The 22,806-nt window shown below is 41.9% G+C and overlaps 1 protein-coding gene across 14 annotated transcripts in view; it reads right to left on the reverse strand.

The window, feature by feature from the left end:
• Positions 1-22,806, reverse strand: part of osbpl8 (oxysterol binding protein-like 8) — a 197,148-nt gene that overhangs the window by 84,422 nt on the left and 89,920 nt on the right. For all 14 annotated transcript variants that reach the window (XM_086009552.1, XM_086009537.1, XM_086009533.1 and 11 more), the window contains one exon: positions 20,422-20,559. In XM_086009552.1, coding sequence (XP_085865678.1) covers positions 20,422-20,559 — 138 coding nt within the window. The remainder of the gene's footprint in view (positions 1-20,421; positions 20,560-22,806) is intronic.

Consider the following 22,806-nt stretch of genomic DNA (forward strand, 5'->3'; position numbering starts at 1 on the left):
ATCCCCATTGTGCTTATGGGGATTATTCCAGTTACGTACAGAATGCCCATAAGCTTAATAGGAACCACCTAAAATAACAAATTTCACACAACTTAAATGAAAATAAATTACATGTCCAAAATTAAAATACAATTAAATTAAACGTTTAAAACAAAAATTATTTTTTGAAAAATAAATTTCCAAGTTTTGAAGGAGCTAAGAATATCCTATAACTAATTTTAAGTGAGTAAATAATTTTTTTTAAATTATTAATTTAAACTCTTACACGGGTAAAAGAAGGCCCTACATCTGCTTTTACCAGGCAGAAGAGTTTCATGGGCATTCACTGGGTCGTAGTTGGGCAAATAGCCCAACTCTCCGCCAGCGAATGGCCATTTCGCGGGGATGTGAAGCATCCGTCAAGCTGAAACTTAACAGATCGCAAGTTCGAGGTTTTCGCACATGCGCAGCGCATGCGTAAACCCGGAACTTGCTGAGCACTTATAGCAGCGTACACACCATGTACGCGGTCATAGGCCCTGGAAAATCCGGACCATTGTAACAGAAAAAGTTGCCAAAAGTGTGATGAAAAGTGACAACTGGAAATAAAGTTATGTAGTTTAGATGTCAGGTGGCTCTTTATCCAGAGAATAGTGGACCTCTGGAATAGGCTGGCCTCTTGTGCGGTGGATGCTGATTTGCTGAATTCCTTCAAGCGAGAGCTGGACCTGTTTCTGGGGTGGAGATCACCTGTTACAGAAGGTGGGTACTGCAAAGAATTCTGGGCCAGAGTGATGATCTGGACTAGTTTCGCTTGCCTAAATGGGTCGGAGAGGAATATCCCACATTTCCAGCCCCCCCGCCCCCCCCACCAAATTTGCCTGTGTTTTTATCTTTTTTTTGCCTCTCCCAGGAAATCACATGGTTTCGGGTGGGGTGGAGACTATATATTGCGATACACAAGATATCACAATACACAATATATCGCAATTGTGTGGAACAGGCTCGATGGAACAGAGACTCTTTAACTGTCCGTCATTGTTTGTAAGTTCGTGATGGGGAGTGCAGTAGGAGCAAGATTTTTATGATATTTCGATAGGAGACAATTCTCAGACATGACAATGGGCTTCTTTCCCAACTACTGCTATCAGCAAGAATTTTGAGCAATTATAGAAACATAGAAGATAGGAGCAGGAGTAGGCCATTCGGCCCCTCGAACCTGCTCCGCCATTCAATGCGATCATGGCTGATCATCCAAATTCAGTACCCTGTCCCTGCCTTCTCCCCATATCCCTTGATCCCTTTAGTCCAGAAATATATCCAACTCCTTCTTGAATATATTTAATGAATTAGCCTCTACTGCCTTCTGTGGTAGAGAATTCCATAGGTTCACCACTCTCAGTGAAGAAATTCCTCCTCATTTCTGTCCTAAATGGCTTACCCCTTATCCTTAGACTGTGACCCCTGGTTCTGGACTCCCCGACCATCGGGAACATCCTTCCTGCATCTAGTCTGTCCAGTCCTGTCAGAATTTTATAAGTTTCAACGAAATCCCCTCTCATTCTTCTAAACTCCAGCGAGTATAAGCCTAATCGACCCAATCTCTGCTCATACATCATTCCTGCCATCCCAGGTATCAGCCTGATGAATCTTCGCTGAACTCCTTCCATGGCAAGAACATCCTTCCTCAGATAAGGCGACCAAAACTGCACACAATACTCAAGGTGTGGTCTCATCAAGACCCTGTACAACTGCAGCAAGACATCCTTGTTCCTGTACTCAAACCCTCTCGCTACGAAGGCCAACATACCATTTGCCTTCTTAACTGCCTGCTGCACCTGCATGTTTACCTTCAGCGACTGGTGCACAAGGACACCCAGGTCTCGTTGCACTTCCCCTTCTCCCAATCTATTGCCATTCAGATAATAATCTGCCTTCCTGTTTTTGCCACCAAAGTGGATAACCTCATTTATCCACATTATATTGCATCTGCCATTTTTCTGCCCAATCACCCAACCTGTCCAAATCATCCTGGAGTTTCTCGGCATCCTCCTCACAGCACACACGCCCACCCAGCTTTGTGTCGTCTGCAAACTTGGAGATATTACATCTAGTTCCCTTGTCTAGATCATTAATATATATTGTGAATAGCTGGGGTCCAAGGACCGATCCCTGCGGTACCCCACTAGTCACTGCCTGCCACTCGGAAAACTACCCGTTTATTCCAACTCTTTGCTTCCTGTCTGCCAACCGGTTCTCTATCCAAGTCAATACCTTGCCCCCAATCCCATGTGCCTTAACTTTACACGCTAAATAAATATAATTGAATTACAATATATAGATTTTCTGAAGTATACATAAATTGTGCTTTTTTTACATTTCAACATTTTAGAAATTACACAAAGTTAAAGGACCAAGAATTCTACCAAGAATGAAACTCAAAAAGACAAACAAGAGAACAAGAAAATAGACCGGTAGGTTGTGCTGAATAAAGGTATTTTAAATTTTGTCCATGAAAGTTATTGAATCTAGTTTTTCATCTTCAATATTTGAAATCCACCAGCTAATATTTCTCTCAAACTTGGTCAACTCTTTGTTCTTCAAAAGAAATCAAAACCACCGAGGATCTACAGAGAGATCTGAACCATGACACCAATCTGGTATCAAAAGGTATCCAAACCCAGCATTCACTGGTATATATATTCTTGACGCTTTATACATTAATATGGGCCCCTTATCCAGGAAATAGAAACTTGATCAACAATGTTCCCCCTAATTTATTTTCGGTGCACGGTCCCTTTAACGGGCCCATTCAAAATTTCCTGCATGCGCAAAATCTCCCACTGAAAAGCCGGTGAGCGGCCTGCACGGGACCGCCAGACAGCTGCACGGCCGTAAAGCTTAGCGGGAACGCTGCTCATCACTGTCCTCAAATACACAGAACAGAATATGCCACTTTTGTCATATCGCTTGGGTTAAGTTTACAAGGACTGTAAAATCTGTTTTTGAAAGCAAACATTATACTTGGGACTGATTTAAGAAAAAAAAACAAATACACAACTACCTTCACCCAAACAATTTTGACCTAAATCTGCACTCTAGACATTGTCAATATAGATATCAAGGAATTATAAACACTTAGCGAGAAAACACAAAACTAGAGATGGAGAAGAATCCTTCTCAAATAAATGAAGAAATATTGACTGAATTTGTACATACTTAAATTACTATTTCTTACCTAAATCAGTGTTTGAAATGGGAAAAAGAATTATGTCACACAATTAGATATTTCAGTTCAGGAAGCAGCCATTCAGCCCACTGTGCCCACATCAACATTAGCTCAATCATTAAAGCTATCTACTCTTAACCTATTTCTCTGATCTTCCCTTGATTCTATTATTTTACACCTTCAACAATTTTGACTTAGTACTAAAGTAGAAAGGGTTATCAGAATATGGAATGCTTTGTCACAAGTGGCTATTGAAGCTGAATCAATGACCATGTAGAGAAGAAAATTAAACAAATTTGAAATTACTATGTATTCTTAGGCCCGAGACCAAACTTTATCCCTGCCAATTTCCATATTTCCCATTAAAAAAAACTTTATTCTCAATCTAGCATGGGAGAGCATTCTAAAGTCCAGTTCACTCCTGATATTTCATCTGAAGATGTTCTTTGGTACTTAAATGCTTCCGTTAACATAGGACAATGCAATTAAATGCTTCATGTATTACAGGGGAAACAGGCACTAAGGAGCTGACAAGTTAGGAGAGGGAACTAAAGGAGTGGTTGAAGAGGTTTTTAACGATAAAGAGAGATGTAGCAAGGTTGAGATTTCCAAAGTGCAAGGCCATAACGGCTGAAAACACGTCGCTGATAATGGAGCAGAGTGTGGGGGAAAGCACACTGGGCCGAAGCTGGACGTGCAGAGGGCACGAGCTGGGAAATACAGCTGAAGTGTAGAGTGAAATGAGGCCATGGAGAAACTTGCAACGGTGGTAGCTGATTTTGAAACTAATGTATTGGGGATAGAGAACAAGTGGAGCTTGGTGAGGACAGGTGTGATGGGTAACTGGGACTTTATATGGGGGAGGGTGCAGGCAGTGAAACACATAAGCCACAGGGTCTAAAATGAAAGCTTTTGCTCTCTAATAGGAGACGAGTCCAGCCCACTGGTGGTGCTGAAAGATGGTGTTCGCAGCATTATTAAAATTAATGACTTTGAAAATTAAGATATGAAAGGGTTTAATTAAACAGCACCTTCTCACCTGAAGCTGTTTACATGTTTGACAGCTGAAATAATGAAAATCGTTTTCTGCACACCTGGTAAAATATGTTTATCCTTGCAAGACAGAGGCCATTTCGGACTTCCTCTTGCCTGTAAGCATCCTTCATTTTAATTAAATATCCCAGCCAAGTCAATAAATAACATTGGAATCATCTGAGGTCAAAGAGATTCTGAATTACCAACCAAGGTTTGGGACATTAGCTGTGTATTGCTGGCACACGACCGCTCACCCCGCCATGCAATGCACAGCAACATGGCGAGATCGGATAGTGCTTGTGACTCGTCAATTGTCATTAATTCCAAAACCTGGCTGTGCCATCAGGGAGGATGTAAAGAAGAGAAAAAATAAATTGTTGGGCCAATCATATGTTGCACAACTTTTAACAACTGCCTCACCTCTTTTACCAATTCAATATACTACCTGCAAGGAACCCAGGCCAACAACTTCTCAACCTTAAATGGCATATTTTCAGACAACTGAGGCAAAATAAATATGCCCCAGTCTCAGGCCACTCAAAAGAACTCCGCCTCCTCGATAACAAACACCATCACTGGACAACCCAACTTAGAAGGTGCATGGCCAGGAACCTAATCTCACTACAAATCTACGACCAAATACGAAGACTGAATCCTCCCGCCCAACTCATTTTCTCAACCAATCCTTCACTGACACTTCAGATCAGAAGCTGTTTGGATTTTGGTCTGTTCACTGCTGAAGATTCCACAGAATCTTGCCAGCCCTCTTCCCAATGTGGTAAAAACAGAACATGCCCCAGCATGCTTCCTGGAAGCATGTTCAGATCCTAGCATTAGAATTAATAATCAATGAGTGCTGCTCCACACGGACAAGATGTGTCCTTTCAGCAGCTAAAAGAATAATTTCACTTGACCCAACAGGACCTGTCTGGTATCTTCAAATCATACTTCCTTCAAGCACTCTGCAAACTCATGCGACAAATGAAGTCCTCGCTCCTCCACAACAACACCTACTCAACCTCAAAGATTACTGTAAATACATGTCCACCCTACAACTCCATGCTCACTTCCCAACTCTACAAAAAGCCTGAAGTCAAACTGGGATTAAAACATAGGCTGCATATAACAAGAAAGAATGGCTGGAAGTTTGGAGCTAAACTTTAGTCACCCCGAGTATTAAGAGAACCATTAATTGGTTCATCTCCAAATATCCATGAATTCTACCTCTTGCATAAAAGCTTAGGTTTCATACGTACAAGATTCCACAGCACTATTCAAAGAAGAACAAGGGAGTTGTCCTGGTATCTTGGCCATCACTTACTCTCGCCCAAAATTAATGAAACCGGTTATCTGGTCATTTATTTCATTGCTTGTTGTGGGGCCTTGCTGTTGCAAATTGGACACCCATTTCCCTACATTAGAACAGTAATTATACTTCAAAAGTACTTGATTTGCTGTAAAGTGGGCACAAAAAGTAATCAAAAGGGAAATGAAATATTGACTTTTATTTCAAGGGGGTTGGAATACAAAAGGGAGGAAGTGATGCCTCAGTTGCACAGAGCCTTGGTCAGACCTCATCTGATGTACTTGCTCAGACCCCATTTGGGCACCAAACTTCAGGAAAGATATACTGGCCTTGGAAGTGGTCCAGTGTAGATTCACCAGAATGATTCCAGGGCTTAAAGGATTAAATTATGAGGCAATGTTGCATAAACTTGGTTTGTATTCCCTTGAGTTTAGACGGTTGAGGGGGTGATTTAATTGAGGTGCTTAAAATGATAAAGGGATTCGATAGGGTAGATACAGAGAAACTACTTCCTCTGCTGGGGCAATCCAGAACAAGGGAGAATAATCTTAAAATTAGAGTTACACCATTTAGGAAAACAGGAAGCATTTTTTTTTCCACACGAAGGTGGAACTCTCTGGATGCTGAGTCAATTGAAATTTTCAAGACATAGATTTTTGATTATTGTTAGCTGAAGGTATCAAGGGACATGGGGAACAGCCTGTAATGGAGGTGAAGTACAGATCAATGACAATCTAATGGTGGAACAGGCTCAAGGGGCTAAATCCAGTCCTATGTTTATATAAGTCAAATATATCAAACTAATATAAACTCTACAGATGTCTTATCTCCACAACTGGAGGAACAGTGGACTAACGAGCTAGTCTGTACACAACTGACCTTGCCCACAAATCCATCCTTTCTGGACAACAGTCTTGAATGCCAAAGACAATAACTGGCCATGTGATTCCCTCAGACTCACTTGCTTACCTGCAGGTCTTGCCTCCTGGTGATAATGCTGCAGCAGTCAACCCCCCCCAAATACTTGCAGCCTATTGTCGATTTCTGGTTCTGTGCGTCACATAACAGCTCTCTCCCTGGTAAAGTATCTATTTCTGGTTGTGTGTGTAGCAGAACCTACCATATGGTGAATCACAGACAAGAACCCACATCCAGCTACTCTGTGGCCACTAAAACCTTCAAGTTAGTATCACAAAATTGGAGGTCATCCATCTAGCACACCCTAATCAATGCTTCATCAAAAGTACTGCAAGTGAAATTTGAAAGTTATCCCACCAAAGGATCATGAATCAGATTACGCTCCATGCTTCACCTGAACAGCATTATAACATGATCTGAAAGTTCTCATTTTTTGTTGAATCGCCAAGTAATAGCGGTTCACAAAAATTAACACATCATTCCAGGGCATTGATTTAAAAAAAAATCATATTACAGCTTCTTTGAAGAGTAACATAGCTTCACTTTCCTTAAAGAAACTCTGGCAACAGCAGTCAATGATATCATGCAAAATGCAACGTGGTAAACCAACATTAGTTGGGGATACATTTACCAATTCTGATTTTACATCTTCATCGACTGTGGAAGTCAATACTTGTCCCAGACCGTGGCCAGAAGCTCAGTTATATTTAACACATCCAAATGCATGTGACCTCAAAATGCAAGTGAAACAGTTACTCTTCCCACATATGTGGAGACGAATTTCTGCATGTTGATTTGTGACTCACAGCCTAATCGAAGCCACTTTCCTGAAAGTCACCAGCAGCTTGAAAACAAACCCAGCAGCTGTTCAGTGGCTCGCAGCATTGGTGAACTCCAGTGGGAACCATGGCAACTCCCGCAGTCACGACTGATTCTGAACATTCTGGACAACAGGAGCATAAAAATAAACTCTGTTGCTATGCAGTTGACCGATGGAAAAAGAACTTATGCCATCTTAAAACTGCATAAATTAATTTGAATGCAACAAACCTTTCAACTAAAAAGTCAAGTCCCAACAATCAGTATTAATACACAATCATTAAATGCTCTTTGACCATAAACTGGACTGTTGGCATCACCGTTGCGGCAGATAGTAATGCCCCTGGACATTTTGCTGAGCGAGCGGAGAGCCTCTGCCAGTTTTCAGAATTTTTCTGTATTCATTGACTTTATTTGTAGCATGTTATTTCTGTTAATGCAGACCAACAAAATAAGCCTTTTACAATTGTAGCACCATTTCCCTTTGGATAGCTTGACACCATGTTCTGAAAGTTAGGATGGAGGGTCCGTGAAAGGTCAATATGGGGGACACCCCTCCCCCACACAGAAAAGCTCGAAAATCAAACCAGTGCTGCAGAATGTGGGGGCAGGAGAACATAATCAGCAATGCAAAGATCGTTTTAAACTGTACCACAAAAACTCCCACACATACACCATATAACCAAAGTATAGGAGTGTTGACTTAAATTTATTCAACTTGCAATAACCAAATAATCACCGAATGAGCTATCGAACCTCCTTCACTTGTGGAACAAACATGGCATTCACATCTTTCTATTCATACTGGACTCCCAACACCTTGAGTAAAAGCACCTTTGCAGCCGTACATTTTCATCTCCAGCACAATGTGCGTGAACCATGCACATTTGAGATGAAACGTTCGAGCAGCCTTTACAGGATTATAATGTAGAAAACTAACTGATCAATCTCGACAGTAACAGATTCACTAAGTGCAGTAAAGCATAAAAACTGGGATTAAAATAATTGGTTGCACGGTTCAGAAACCAATCAGGTGCAAGTGATTCTGTCGCTGCTTCCCACCTTGGAATTCACAATTCCATGTGTTCCCATAAATGGGTTGGCAGATCAACGGCTTCTGTTAGTGCAAAGCTAATTAACCATGTTAGGCTAAACAACCTTATTTAATATTTCAGGAAGATCCTAATACAATGATTATTATAAGCTACCTTTCCAAGCGTTTGCCCATCATCCCAGCCCCGGTCCCAGTTTCTCTCCCACCAACCCTTGTTGCAGCAGTTCCTGGATATGCCAGAACTGGCCAAACCACAGTTCCAGATCCAACCCAACAGTCAGGGAAAGATGTACATTGAAGCCCAACACCCATCCCATTCCTTTCAGCACCAACACCCCTGGTTTGTACCCAACGAGAGAGAGATTATTTGTATTGCTGTCAGAAGGAGACGAGAGAGGATTTAAACTAGTTTTGTCAGGGGGCTGGGAACTTAAGTGTGGACCCAGAACGGAGAGAAACAAAGCTGGAAGTGCAAGTTAGAAAAGTAGTCAGCACAACTAGTAGGGATCAGAAACAAAGGCCAACAGTAAAGAGGGTCAAAGTGCAGAAAAATATTAAACAGGCAAAGTTGAAGGCACTTTATCTAAATGCACGTGGCATTCGCAACAAGGTGGATGAAATAATGGCACTAATAGAAGTAAATGGGTATGATGTCATTGCCATTACAGAGACATGGTTGCAGGGTAACCAAAGCTGGGAACCAAATGTTCCAGGGTACTCAACATTTAGGAAGGACAGACAAAAAGGAAAAAGGAGGTGGCGCAGCGCTGTTAATAAGGAATGAGATCAGTACGGTAGAGATAAAAGATCTTGGCTCGGCAGATCGTGATGTAGAACTGGAGTCAGTTTGGGTGGAGCTAAGAAACAGCAAAGGGCGGAAAACATTGGTGGGAGTCGTGTATAGGCTGCCAAACAGTAGTGGTAATGTAGGGCACAGTATCAATCAAGAGATTAGAAGTGCATGTAACAAGGGCAATACTGTAATCATGGGGGACTTTAATCTACATATTGACTGGGCAAATCAAATTACCACTAATGGTGTGGAGGACAAATTCTTCGAATGCATGCGAGATGGTTTCCTGGATCAGTATGTGGAGGAGCCAACCAGGGAACAGGCTATTCTGGATCTGGTACTGTGTAATGAGAAAGGGCTAATCAATAATCTTGTGGTAAAGGGGCCTTTAGGGACAAGTGATCATAATATGATTGAATTTTATATTAAGTTTGAGTAATGTAGTCCAATCTGAAACTAAGGTCTGCAATCTAAACAGAAACTACAAGGGTATGAGGGACAAGTTGGCCATGGTACATTGAGAGACTACACTAAAAGGTATGAAGGTGGACATTTAGGACAGAGATGAGGAGGAATTTCTTCACCCAGAGAGTGGTGAACCTGTGGAATTCTCTACCACAGAAGGCAGTAGAGGCCAATTCATTAAATATATTCAAGAAGGAGTTGGATATATTTCTTAAGGCTACAGGGATCAAGGGATTTGGGGAGAAGGCAGGGACAGGGTACTGAATTTGGATAATCAGCCATGATCTCATTAAATGGCAGAGCAGGCTCGAGGGGCCGAATGGCCTACTCCTGCTCCTATCTTCTATACAATGGCTAACATTCAAGGAAATAATGCATAATTTGCAACAAACATATATTCCTCTAGGGCATAAAACCCAGATTGAAAAGTGATCCAACCATGGCTAACAAAAGAAATTAAAGCTATTAAGTCAAAGGAGGAAGCTTATAAAGTTACCAGAAAAAGCGGTCAGCCTGAGGATTGGGATCTTTAGAAATCAGCAAAGGGGGACCAAGAAATTGATAAAGAAAGGGAAAATGGAATATGAGCACAAACTAGCGAAAAATATAAAAACGGATTGTAAAAGCTTTACAGTCAGAGACGGGAGAATTTACAATAGGGAATGAGGAAATGGCATAGAAATTAAATAAATACTTTGTTTCTGTCTTCACGGAGAAAGACACAAAAAACCTCCCAGAAATACGAGAAAACCAAGGGTGTGGCGAGAATGAGGAACTTAAAGAAATTATTAGTAAAAAAAACAGTACTAGCAAAATTAATGGGACTAAAAGTCAATAAAGCCCAAGGACCGGATGACCTACATCCTAGGGTTTTGAAAGAGGTGGCCATTGGTTGTCATCTTCCAAAATTCTATAGATTCTGGAACGGTTCCTGCAGATTGGAGGATAGCAAATGTAACGCCGCTATTTAACAAAGGAGTGAAGAGAGAAAACGGGGAACTACAGACCTGATAGCCTCACATCAGTAGTTGGGAAAATGCTGGAATCTATTATAAAGGATGCAATAACTGGGCACTTAGAAACTAATAGTAAGATTGGGCAGAGTCCACATGGATTCATGAAAGGGAAATCCTGTTTGACAAACCTATTGGAGTTCTTTGAGGATGTAACTAGTGGAGTAGACAAAGGGGAACCAGTAGATGTGGTGTATTTGGATTTTCAGAAGGCCTTCGATAAGGTCTCACACGAGAAGTTGGTCAACAAAGTTAGGGCACATGGAATTGGGGGTAATATACTAGCATGGGTTGAGAATTGGTTAACAGACAGAAAACAAAGAGTAGGGATAAACGGGTCTTTTTCAGGTTGGCAGGCTGTGACGAGTGGGGTACCGCAAGGATCGGTGCTTGGACCCGAGCTATTCACAATCTGTATCAATGATTTGGATGAGGGGACTAAATGTAACATTTCCAAATTTGCTGATGATACAAAGCTAGGTGGCAGTGTCAGTTGCGAAGGGGCTTCAAGGGGATCTCGACAGGCTCAGTGAGTGGGCAAGAACATGGCAGGTGGAATATAATGTGGATAAATGTGAAGTTATCCACTTTGGTAGAAAAAACAGAAAGGCAGAGTATTTCCTGAATGGTGAAAGATTGGGGAATGCAGATGCTCAAAGGGACCTGGGTGTCCTTGTATATGAGTCACTGAAAGTGAATGTGCAGGTGCTGCAAGCCATTAGGAAGGCAAATGGTATGCTGGCCTTCATTACAAGAGGATTTGAGTACAGGAGTAAAGAAGTCTTATTCCAATTATATAGGGCCTTGGTGAGACCACACCTGGGGTACTGTGTACAACTTTTGTCTCCTTACCTAAGGAAGGATATACTTGCCATAGAGGGAGTGCAACGAAGGTTCACGAGGTTGATTCCTGGGATGGCGGGACTGTCGTATGAGAAGAGATTGAGTAAACTAGGCCTGTATTCTCTTGAATTCAGAAGAATGAGAGGGGATCTCATTGAAGCATACAAAATTGGATGCTGGAAGAATGTTTCCCTTGGCTGGGGAGTCCAGAACTAGAGACCACAGCCTCAGGATAAAGGGTAGACCATTCAGGACTGAGATGAGAAGAAATTTCTTCACACAGAGGGTGGTGAATCTTTGGCACTCTCTACCCCAGAGGGCAGTGGAAGCTCAGTCATTGGGTATATTCAAAACAGAAGTCGATAGATTTCTGACGAGTACGGGTATCAAGGGATATGGCGATAGGACCGGTGAATGGTGTTGAAGCAGATGATCAGCCATGATCTCATTGAATGGCAGAGCAGGCTCGAAGGGCCAAATAGCCTACTCCTGCTCCTATTTCTTATGAGCGAGTGAGCAAGAGAGTTGAAGACAGAAGGAAGTCGGTGAGGTATGTAGAATGGTAGATAAGTGATGAGAGTTTCAGAAAAGATAGGAAGAAACAACAGAAAAAAAGATAAAGAAAAAAAAAAGGGAGAAAGGAAAAAAATGGAAAGTAAAAACGAGAGGCAAAGATTACTTGTATTTATATAGCCTTATTTAATTTCTCAGGAACATCCTAAAATACTTCAGATACAATAAATTACATCTGAAGTTGAGTCATTGTTATACGGGCAAAGACAGACAAAAAGGTGAGTGTGCACGAGAGGCAGAGAAAATTGGAGACACAGAAAAGTAATAGCAAACAAGTAGAATGCACTAGAGTTTCAGAGAGTATAACAGTTGCAGATTTTTTTTGGAATTTTTGTCCATGAGCAATGTGAAGGGAAATTGAAATATAGATGTAGATTTGGGGAAAAAAATGACAACAGGCTTCTAATTCTAGACCTACATTCCTAAGTGGTGCATTTTCAATCTCGTCCTGCGCTGTCTATATTAAACCCGTCTAAAAAGAGCAGAAAGTAGCAGCTGAAAGAGCACTCATTCCTGAACTTCAAGCGCAGCACCTGACAAACAACTGAAGTATTGACCCATCAGCCAATCTGCTCTGCATTAAAAAAAAATTAAATTGCACACAACCGTTATTTGACAGCAAAGAACATCATGTAAAGTAACCAACAGTAAATGCACTGGTTTCCTTGGTATCATTTATCTTTAAAACACGCTTGGATTTGAGTTGCTATGGACTCTTTAATTTTGGTAATGTCAAGATATACATGGATAAACTAACGTGCAAAATACACACGACTCTTGGTAGCTATGATAAGCAGTAATGTGGTTAAGAAAGCAACCTGGCTTTTTGACCCAGGACTCAAAATAGTCCTACAATACAGCCACTTAAATGTGATTTTAAATTAAACCATTTATACTCATCCAAAAAATCTTGAATTTGACAATATCAGATAAATTTAGAACGAGCCATTGGTATGCAAATGTACCACAAACTGTAATCACTCTGCAATGAACAGCCTCCACCATACTTACCTGCGTCCAAACCCACTCCCCTACCTAAACATTTCTTGAAAATAAAAACAGAAAAAGTGAGGAAAGTCAGATAGTCGGGCAGCATCTGTGGAAAAACAGGAGTCGGTTGACAATTCAGACCTTAAGACCCTTTCTCGATTAGGAAACATTACAGATGAACAGCGCTTATAAAGAACAAGGACAAGGCAGGGGGAAGGGGGAAAAAAAGACACAGGAAAATAAATAGCTTGTCCTGCGAAGTGCTTGGCTGATGAACAGGAGGTGATTAAATGGCAGACGTGACATTAGCAGGAGACAACAAGTAGGCATAATGACAGAAATCAAAGAACTAAAAGATGTGGAGAGCTTGAGTGAATAGCTAAAGGGGGATAGGCAGAAAAGGAACATGCAGTAATGGCAAGGCGGAGCAGGCTCCAGTGGCCGGGGAGCCTGGTGGAAGAAAAAACAAAACAAATCGACTCCTGGGGTGCAGACCACCCCACCAATGAGGGTGCCCACCCCGTGTATGCAGTATTTCATTTAATTCATTTCATGATCATCCACTTTGCACAAGACAAACAGACAAAGTGTAGGAACTGGGGTTCCTAGCTGAAGAATTGATATCGACTCAGGAAATCAAAAACAATAAAATTTAATGAACAAACGAAGCTGTACAGGAAACTGTAGGATACAATGCAAATAGGTCTGGTCTGCTTGAAAGCCTCTCTGGAAACTGCTAGAAGGTTCAGAGCTCAACTGCTAGCAGGTTCAGAGCTCAACTGCTAGCAGGTTCCGAGCTCAACTGCTAGAAGGTTCCGAGCTCTGACGTCATGACGTTCTTCCCGCCTTTGAGATCACGTGGCGGACGGCATGACGTCATCACGCGGAGTACAGGAAAGAAGCCCTAGTACAGTTAACAGATACATTAAAGGTGCAGCCCCCAGCTGTACTACATTGTTGTAAAAGGAATTATATACAATTGTCCGTAATCCTCTGGTGGTTCCGCCACAAAAGGACATTTTTGGCTCGTGGGAAAAATGGCCAGTGGTGGGTCAAAATGGTGTGACTATTGGCAATGAGAAAAGCTGTATCCTGTATATATTCATGTACATGACCAGAAATTGAGGTTACTGTTTAGAGGCCAGAAGTGAAGGAAGGAGAAGGAAAGGGTTGTCATTTTAACATAGAATCATAGAAATTTACAGCATAGAACAGGGCCATTCGGCCCAGCGTGTGTATGTCGGCCAAAAAAGAGCTATCCAGCCTAATCCCACTGTCCAGCTCTTAGTCCGTACCTCTGTAGGTTACGGCACTTCAAGGGCATAGCCAAGTACTTTTTAAATGCGACAAGGGTTTCTGCCTCTACCACCCTTTCAGGCAGTGAGTTCCCTCCGAGTGAAAAAAGTTCTCAACTCCCCTCTAATCCTTCTACCAATTACTTTACATCTATGTCCACTGCTTATTGACCTCTCTACTAAAGGAACCAAGTCCTTCTTATCGACTATCTCCCCTCAGCCTCCTCTGTTCCAAAGAAAACAACCCCAGCCTCGCCAATCTTTGCTCATAGCTAAAATTCTCCAGTCCTGGCAATAGCCTCGTAAACCTCCTTGCCCACTATCCTGCCTACTCTGAACTCTCCAGCACGGCTTCCCCCCTTTTGAGCTTTGGATTTCCTACTCTGCCTCCAATTCCCTTGCTACGCAGGTCTCCCCTCTTATCGAAGTCTTGTGCTGCCATTTGCGCTGCCTCCTGCTCCCTTTTCAGGCTACCCTGGCTCCCGTAACCCACACAGGGCGAGAACAGTCAACATGTATGAATCAAATATCCTGCCCTCTGGGGACCTGCTGTAACTGTTGAGTTATTTTATAGGTTGTCATTGAATTTTTCAAGGTGTTTTAGGCTGGAAAGTATAGTGGAAGGACTGGTGCTGCAGTTACAGAACGTCCTTCCATTAAATCGTACAACCTTTCAAAAACGAAAGATAAAATAGCTTAGATAATTTTTGAATTATTGTCCACAGGATCAAATTTTGGCAAGCGTCATTTCAGTCCTTACTCATCCTAAGCTGTTACCATAGCAGCAGAGTTTACGCAATACCTTTCACTGAGTTAACAGCACCATTTAATACCTAGAAGAAAAACGCAATCTGCAAATTGGTCACGATTTAACAAAAGGCTGTTGTTCACAGTTTCAGTCCAGAAAATTCACTGCCAAATTCAGGACACCGTTATTAGAGGAATCTAGAAATCAGAATCAGTCAGACTCTGAAGGAGAGATGCACTATACAACTGACTCATCACAGACAAGATGGAGGGAAGGGGTGGGTAAGAGGATGTGGGCGCGAGGGGGCAGCGTGTATGCCAGAATCGAAGGGAAGAGAGACAGAGACAGACAAAGAAAGAGAAAGCCAGAACACAAGTTGGGGGGGGGGGGGGTGTAAATAAACAGAGAGAAAACCCAGAGAGGAAGACGGGGAGGGATGGACAGAGTCACATGGTTGGAGGTGGAGAGTGTAAACTGGGGTTGGGGGAAGAGGCGTGAGAGCGCGCGAGAGAATGAGAATTCAATGCCAGATTCCTATAGAAGTTCAATATGGCAACCCTAGACACTCTTCTCCACCCCAATAAATGCAGCCATTATCGGAGATGGGGAGATGGGAAGAGAAGAGGGTAAAAGCAAGACTTTCTATGGTATTTCCCATGTGGAAATCTCACTTTGTCTAAGACGAGTGCTTTGAACAGAACAACGATTTTGCAACTTTTGCTGCCATCTAGCAGGCCGTTTGAACTTTGCAGCAACAATGACATGACGTTATCACCATCCAGATTAAACAAAGCAATAGCACAGGCCATGCTAAGATTTTGTAACTGGCGTCTCTTCACCTTTTCCCACTCTCCCCTCCTCCAAACACTGTCCCTTGGCTCTGAACCTCTCTGCCTTTCCCTTCTTTCCCCTCTGCTTTCCTTCTCGCACTTCACCTGTTCCCAGTCCTCCCTCCCGTTTCATCCCATTCCTGTTCCCATTCCCCCTCCTCACCCAACATGTCTCCCAGTACCACATCCTCACCCATTTCTGCTCCTCTCTTGCATCTTTACCCATATCTTCTCCTTCACTCCCATCCTCACCCTCTCGCCCTTCGTCTCCCAGCTCCGTTCCCTCACTCATCCTTCTAGTAGCCAGCATCTCTCCCCCACCACACCATGTACCCTTTCTGCCCTCTCCCGCTACGTGCCCTTGCAGCCTTGACTCCACGTACAATACCAAAGGAAATTAACTAGTTTTATTTAAAAATAGGACAGAACGGACAGCATTTTCGTAAGAAATAAGAGGAGTAGGCCATACGGCCCCTCGCGCCTGCTCCACCACTCAAATAAGATCATGGCTGATCATCTACATAAACTCCACTTTCCTGCCCTATCTCTCGATTCTCTTCGTGCTCAAGAATCTATTGATCTCGGTCTTGAAAATACTCAATGACTGAGCATCCACAGCCCTCTGGGGTAGAGAATACCAAAGTTCACAACCCTCAGTGAAGAAATTTCTCCTTATCTCAGTCCGAAATGGCCGACCCCTTATCGTGAGATGATGACCCCAGACTCTTCAGCCAGGGAAAATAGCCTCTCAACATCCACCCAGTCAAGCCCTCTAAGAATGTTCGATGTTTCAATAAGATCACCTCTCATTCTTCTAAACTCAAGAGAATATCGGCCCATTCTACTCAATCTCTCCTCATGGTCCAACCCTCTCAATCTAGTGAACCTTCGTGCACCCCCTCCAAGGCCAGTATATCCTTCCTTTGGCAAGGGGACCAAAATTGTACACATTACTCCAGGTGTGGTCTCACCAAAGCCCTATATAATTTCAGCAAGACTTTGTTACTCTTATACTCCAAACCTCTTGCAATAAAGGCCAACCTACCATTTGTCTTCCCAATTGCTTGCTGTACCTGCACGTTAACTGTGATTCGTGTACAAGGACACCCAAATACCTCTGCTCGCCAACATTTACTGGTCTCTCACCTTTTAAAAAATGTTCTGCTTTTCTATTCTTCCAACCAAAGTGGATAATTTCACATTTCCCCACATTATACTCCATTTGCCACGTTCTTGCCCACTCACTTAACCTATATCCCTTTGCAGCTTCCTTGCATCCTCCTCACAACTTACTTTCCCAACTAGCTTTGTAACATCAGTAAACTTGGATACATGACACTTGGTCCTCTCATCCTCGTCATTGATATAGATTGTGAATAACTGAAGCCCAAGCACTAATCCTTGTAGCAACAACCCACTAGTTACAACCTGCCAACCTGAAAAAGACCAATTTATTTCTACTCTTTTCTGTCCATTAACCAATCCTCAATCCAAGCTAATATATTATCCCCAATCCCATGAGCCCTAATCTTTTGTAACAACCTCTCGTAAATCCAAACGTACAACATCCATTGGTTCCTGCTCATCGACCCTGCTAGTTACACCCTCAAAAAACTAATAGATTTGTCAAATACAATTTCCCTTTCATAAAACTGTGGTGACTCTGCCTAATCATATGATTTTTTAAGCACCCTCTTTGCACGTCCCTAATAATAGATTCTAGCATTTCCCCTACGACTGATGTCAGGCTAACTGGTCTATAGTTCCTCGTTTTCTATCTCCCTCCTTTCTTGAACAGCAGGATTACATTTGCTACCTTCCAATCCATGGGGACTGTTCTAGAATCTAGAGAATTCTGGGAGAGCAAAACCAATGCCTCCACTATCTCTGCAGCCACCACTTTTAGAACCCGAGGATGTAGGCTTTTAGTCACATGAATTTTTCCAGTACTTTTTCTTTATTAATATTAATTATTTCAAGTTCCTCATTCTCATTAGACCCTTGGATCCCCACTACTTCCAATATGTTTTTAAGTCTTCTATGAACACAGACACAAAATTTGTGTAAAGTCTGTGCCATTTCCGATTCCCTATTATAATTTTTCCTGTCTCAGCCTCTGCGGGACCCACATTTACTTTCGCTGATCTCTTTACATACTTGTGGAAGCTCTTACGATCTATTTTTACATTTCTTGCTCCTTTACTCTCCAGTTAACTACAGTTGGACTACTTTTCCCTTCGAGTTATAAATTCCTCAAGGGAATGCATGCTCATTGAGAATTATGAATTATTTCTTTAAATGTTCACCATTGCTCATCTACCATCATACCTTTTAATCTAATTTCCCCAATCTACCTGAGCCAGCTCGCCCCTCATACCTAGGTAATTGGCATTGTTTAAATTTAAGATCCTATTTTTGGATTTAGCCAAATCACACTCAAACTCAATATGAAATTCTGTCATATTATGATCACTCTTCCCCAGAGGATCCTTTATTATAAAGATTATTACTAATTAACCCTGTTATTCAATTAACTTAAAAAATGTATCAGTAACGTACAATGTTTCACAATTCAAGTGTTTCTGGCCTTTGACAAATTATACCTTGAAGCCAATAGCTACATAACGACTTATTTTATCTCTCCAGTCACTGCAACAAATGCGACTGTATCCGTAGTACCACCTAGTTACAAAAAAACAAATTCATGCCAAGTGTAAAACCTGGAACACTGGTGACTGAAATAAAAATATTAGCTGAAAAGAGGTACATTTTTGCATATCAAAAATCAGAAGCGTAATCTAGTTGGTGACCGAAACATCTAATTTTTAAGGAATTCCCAATTCAGCAGCAGGAACATAATTAAAAAGGATTATGTACAAATTGTCATGTACTAAATGTCTAGAGTGGTACATTAAAATCAGGCCATGGCAGAAAGAGTCACGAGCCGCACTTCTCTGGCTCAAATCGACAACTTAGTCATCCTGAGTCACTGAAGTACAGATCAAAGTTCACTTGGAAAAATAGCCACTTGAAAGGCTTCAATTTCAAGCAATTTTTTTTTTTTTTTTTTTATAAATCGTTCTAGCTGCCATCTCGATTTCTCTCCCAGCTAATTACATAAATGTATAAACATTTATAACAAAAAATTAAACTATTTCCCTGTAAAAATGATTAAACTTACCAATAAAACTACCCGTCTGGTATCACACATTCATACACTACTGACTTTTTCCAGAGGCCGATTTGTGTTTCAAGACCTGGGACTCAACTTTCCTCCTTGGCTGCAGCTTCATCTCCTCACCAGGGATCTGCCGCCTGTTTCCTTACAGTCATGTAGAACTGAACACGAACAGCTTCATAGAATCAAACAGCAGAGAAGGAGGCCATTCGGCCCATCGTGCCTGCGCTGGTTCTTTGAAAAAGCTATCCAACTAGACCCACTCCCCTTGCTCTCCTCTTATAGCTTTGCAAATCTTTCCTCTCCGAGTGTCTCTCCAATTCCCTTGTGAAAGTTACTATTAAAATGGCTTCCGCCACCCTTTCAGGCAGTGCATTCCAGATCATAACGCGTTGCGCAAGAACATTTCTCCTCATCTCCCCCCCCGGCCCTGATTTTTTTTTGCCAATTATCTTAAATCGGTCTCCTCTGGTTACCGACCCTTATGTCAGTGAAAATAGTTTCTCCTTATTTATGCTATGAAACGTCAATTTTGAACACCTATTAAATCGGCCCTTAACCTTCTCTGCTCTAAAGGCGAACAATCCCAGCTTCTCTAGTCTCTCCACAGCTTCTGGCCCAGTTCTCTGCCCAAGTATGAACATTCACAGACTGCACCATTTTTTCTTTTGCGTCCGTTCTCCATGGTTACCACTTTAATCCAGCTATTTCATGTTCCAGCTGTAGAATTTTTTTAAAATAAACCCCAGCTTCACAAATTTGGCACAGATGTGCGTGTGCCATCAAGCCTGACTTTTACTACTTCCTATACACGCTACTCCCTTCTTCAAAAAATAAATCCACCCGAATTCCAGGTGGTAACACACACACGCACAAACAAATCAGGCACATGGTTTAAAAAAAAAAGTACTCGCATTTAGCCAGCACCTTTTCCCATCTCAGACCATCCCAAAGCACTTTACGTCCAATTAAGTGCTTTTGAACTGCAGTCACTGTTATAATGTAGGAAACACGGCAGCCAATTTTCAGAGCAACATTTCAAAACTACTTTATGGCAAAATAAGACAGACAACAATGATGAGAACAGCCACCCGTGGAGAAGACAAAGATATCTTCTTTTTGAGTAGAACGTTCCTCCCACCTGGTGATAAATCCCATGGGAGATCAACTCAAACCAATCTAAGTGATGAAACCAATAATGACAACCCTTATAAGCACAACTAATCAGAACTAGGTTTGCTTGTGTTGCTTACAAATGAAGGATATCCAATTAGGTAGGGAGTTTAATAAGGATGTTAGTTATCAGACCAATGGCCGTACCAGCAAAATGCATAAATTTACAGCCGTTCTTACCATGGTTGCTGCTAATTCCTGGGCTCAGCGATGAATGGACCAACTCTTTGGTTTGAGGATGTAATGCTTCCCTTCCCTGGCGCAGGCTCATTTTTCCTGGCGTCACCGGCTGAGGTTCATCGCCGCTTGCTACCGAAACTATCAAGGGCAAAAAAAGAGAGTTGGTCAGTTAGTGACCTTATTTGGATGAAAGTTGTGTGTGAAGAGAAAACAGAGAAAATGGAGGAAAGTTTCAGTAAGACATCTATTTCGAAACAAATACCATTTAAGACACTTTGTTATTGAGCAAACCAAAATGAATGCACTCCGAGGCTGCTTTGAACTACACTGGAACCCTAAATACACTACACAATTAAAAGAAATGATCCCTCAGCACACGATCACAAGAATCACTACCAAGAGCAGAGATCAGATTGCATATTACCACTGCAGGAAGAATACTTGCACACAACTTAATTTTTTTTCATTCACAGCTGATAATAATCAATTGAGTTTAACAGTATTGAAATAAATTTGATCACTGTACTGCACGACAAATGCATTTTCCTCCATCACATGGACATGTATATTCAATAGATTAACAGGCTGCTGCATGCCAGATCCACATCAGGCCTACATGGAAAGTTCAGGACACGATAGGCAGTGCTGTGGTCTTGTGCAGTGTTTATATTTTCCCAACTACATAAATTTCTAACAACTTGTATTTATTTCGCACCTTTAACGTAGTAAAATGTCCCAAGGCGCTTCACAGACGCGTTATAAAACAAACTTTGACACCAAGTCACATAAGGAGATATTAGGGCAGATCAAAGAGGTTGGTTTTAAGGAGCATCTTAAAGGTGGGGAGGTAGAGAGGGTTTAAACGGGAGAATTCCAGAGCTTAGGGTCTTGGCAGCTGAAAGCACAGCTGCTAACAGTGGAGCGATTAAAATTGTGGATGCTCGAGAGGTCAGAATTTGAGGAGCATAGAGGGTTGTGGGGCTGGAGGGGATTACAGAGATAGGGAGGGACGAGGCCATGGAGGGATTGCCGGACCAGGAGGCCAAAGTAGGCCAGTGAGCACAGGGGTGATGGGTGAATGGGACTTGGAGTGAGGTAGGACACGGGCTGCACAGTTTTGAATGGCCAAGTTTACGGTTGGTTATCTACAGTACTGCTAAAATGGTTTAAAAATAAGATGCAGTAATGATGATGTTGCATATTTTTTTTCCAAATAAGGTTCTGGATCAAGATCACATCTTGAAAACTTTGAATTTATTGCAGGTTGAGCTCCCCTTGGAGCGCGGCGGACATGTGGCCAAGGTTCGGAACTAAATATTCAAGGATACTTAACTTTTAGAAGAGATAGGCAAAATGGAAAAGGAGGAGGGGTAGCCCTGATAATAAAGGATGGGATAAAGATAGTAGAGAGAAAGGATCTTGGCTCCGAAAATAAAGAAGCTGAATCCATTTGGGTGGAGCTAAGAAACAGCAAGGGGCAGAAAACATTGGTGGGAGTTGTTTTATAGGCCCCCAAATAGTAGTTGTAATGTAGGACAGAGTATAACTCAGGGAGTTAGAGGCGCATGTAACAAGGGCAATACAGTAATCACGGGGGACTTTAATCTACATACAGACTGGGCAAACCAAGTTTGCAGTAATAGTGTGGAGGACGAATTCATGCAATGTATGCAAGATAGTTTTCTAGATCAGTATGTTGAGGAACCAACCAAGGAACAGGCTATTTTAGATATAGTACTGTGCAATGAGAAAGGGTTAATTAATAACCTTGCAGTACAGGGGCCTTTAGGGAAGAGTCTACTTCTCGAGAGTTTAGAAGAATGAGAGGTGATCTCATTGAAACATACAAAATTCTTACAGGGCTTGAGGATGTTTCCCCTGGCTGTGGAGTCGAGAACCAGGGGGCACAGTCTCAGGATAAGGGGTCAGCCATTTAGGACTGAGATGAGGAGAAATCTCTTCACTCAGAGGGTGGTGAATCTTTGGAATTCTCTTCCTTAGAGGGCTGTGGAGGCTGTCGTTGAGTATATTCCAAGACATAGTTCAATAGATTTTTGGGAATTAAGGGATATGGGGATAGTGCAGGAAGGTGGAGTGGAGGTAGAAGATCAGCCATAATCTTATTAAAATGTGGAGCAGGTTCGAGGGGCCGTATGGCCTACTCCGAATTCTTATGTTCCTTTTTGTTCAACTCAGTTTTCTTTCTTGTCTTTCAATATTCCAACAGGCCCATAGAACAATTCTTACCCCACAGACTGTTTCTAAACAGTTTTAAACAAAAGCTATCTTGCTCAAAGTGGCTTCCAAGACAACTTTACATCAAGTAGGATAGTAAAATACTGCGGATGCTGGAAATCCAAAATAACAGAAAACGCTGGAAAAACT

The sequence above is a fragment of the Somniosus microcephalus genome, chromosome 16, assembly GCF_052327205.1.
Source record: "Somniosus microcephalus isolate GS21.2 chromosome 16, FLI_Smic_1.0, whole genome shotgun sequence".
Taxonomy (NCBI): Eukaryota; Metazoa; Chordata; class Chondrichthyes; order Squaliformes; family Somniosidae; genus Somniosus; species Somniosus microcephalus.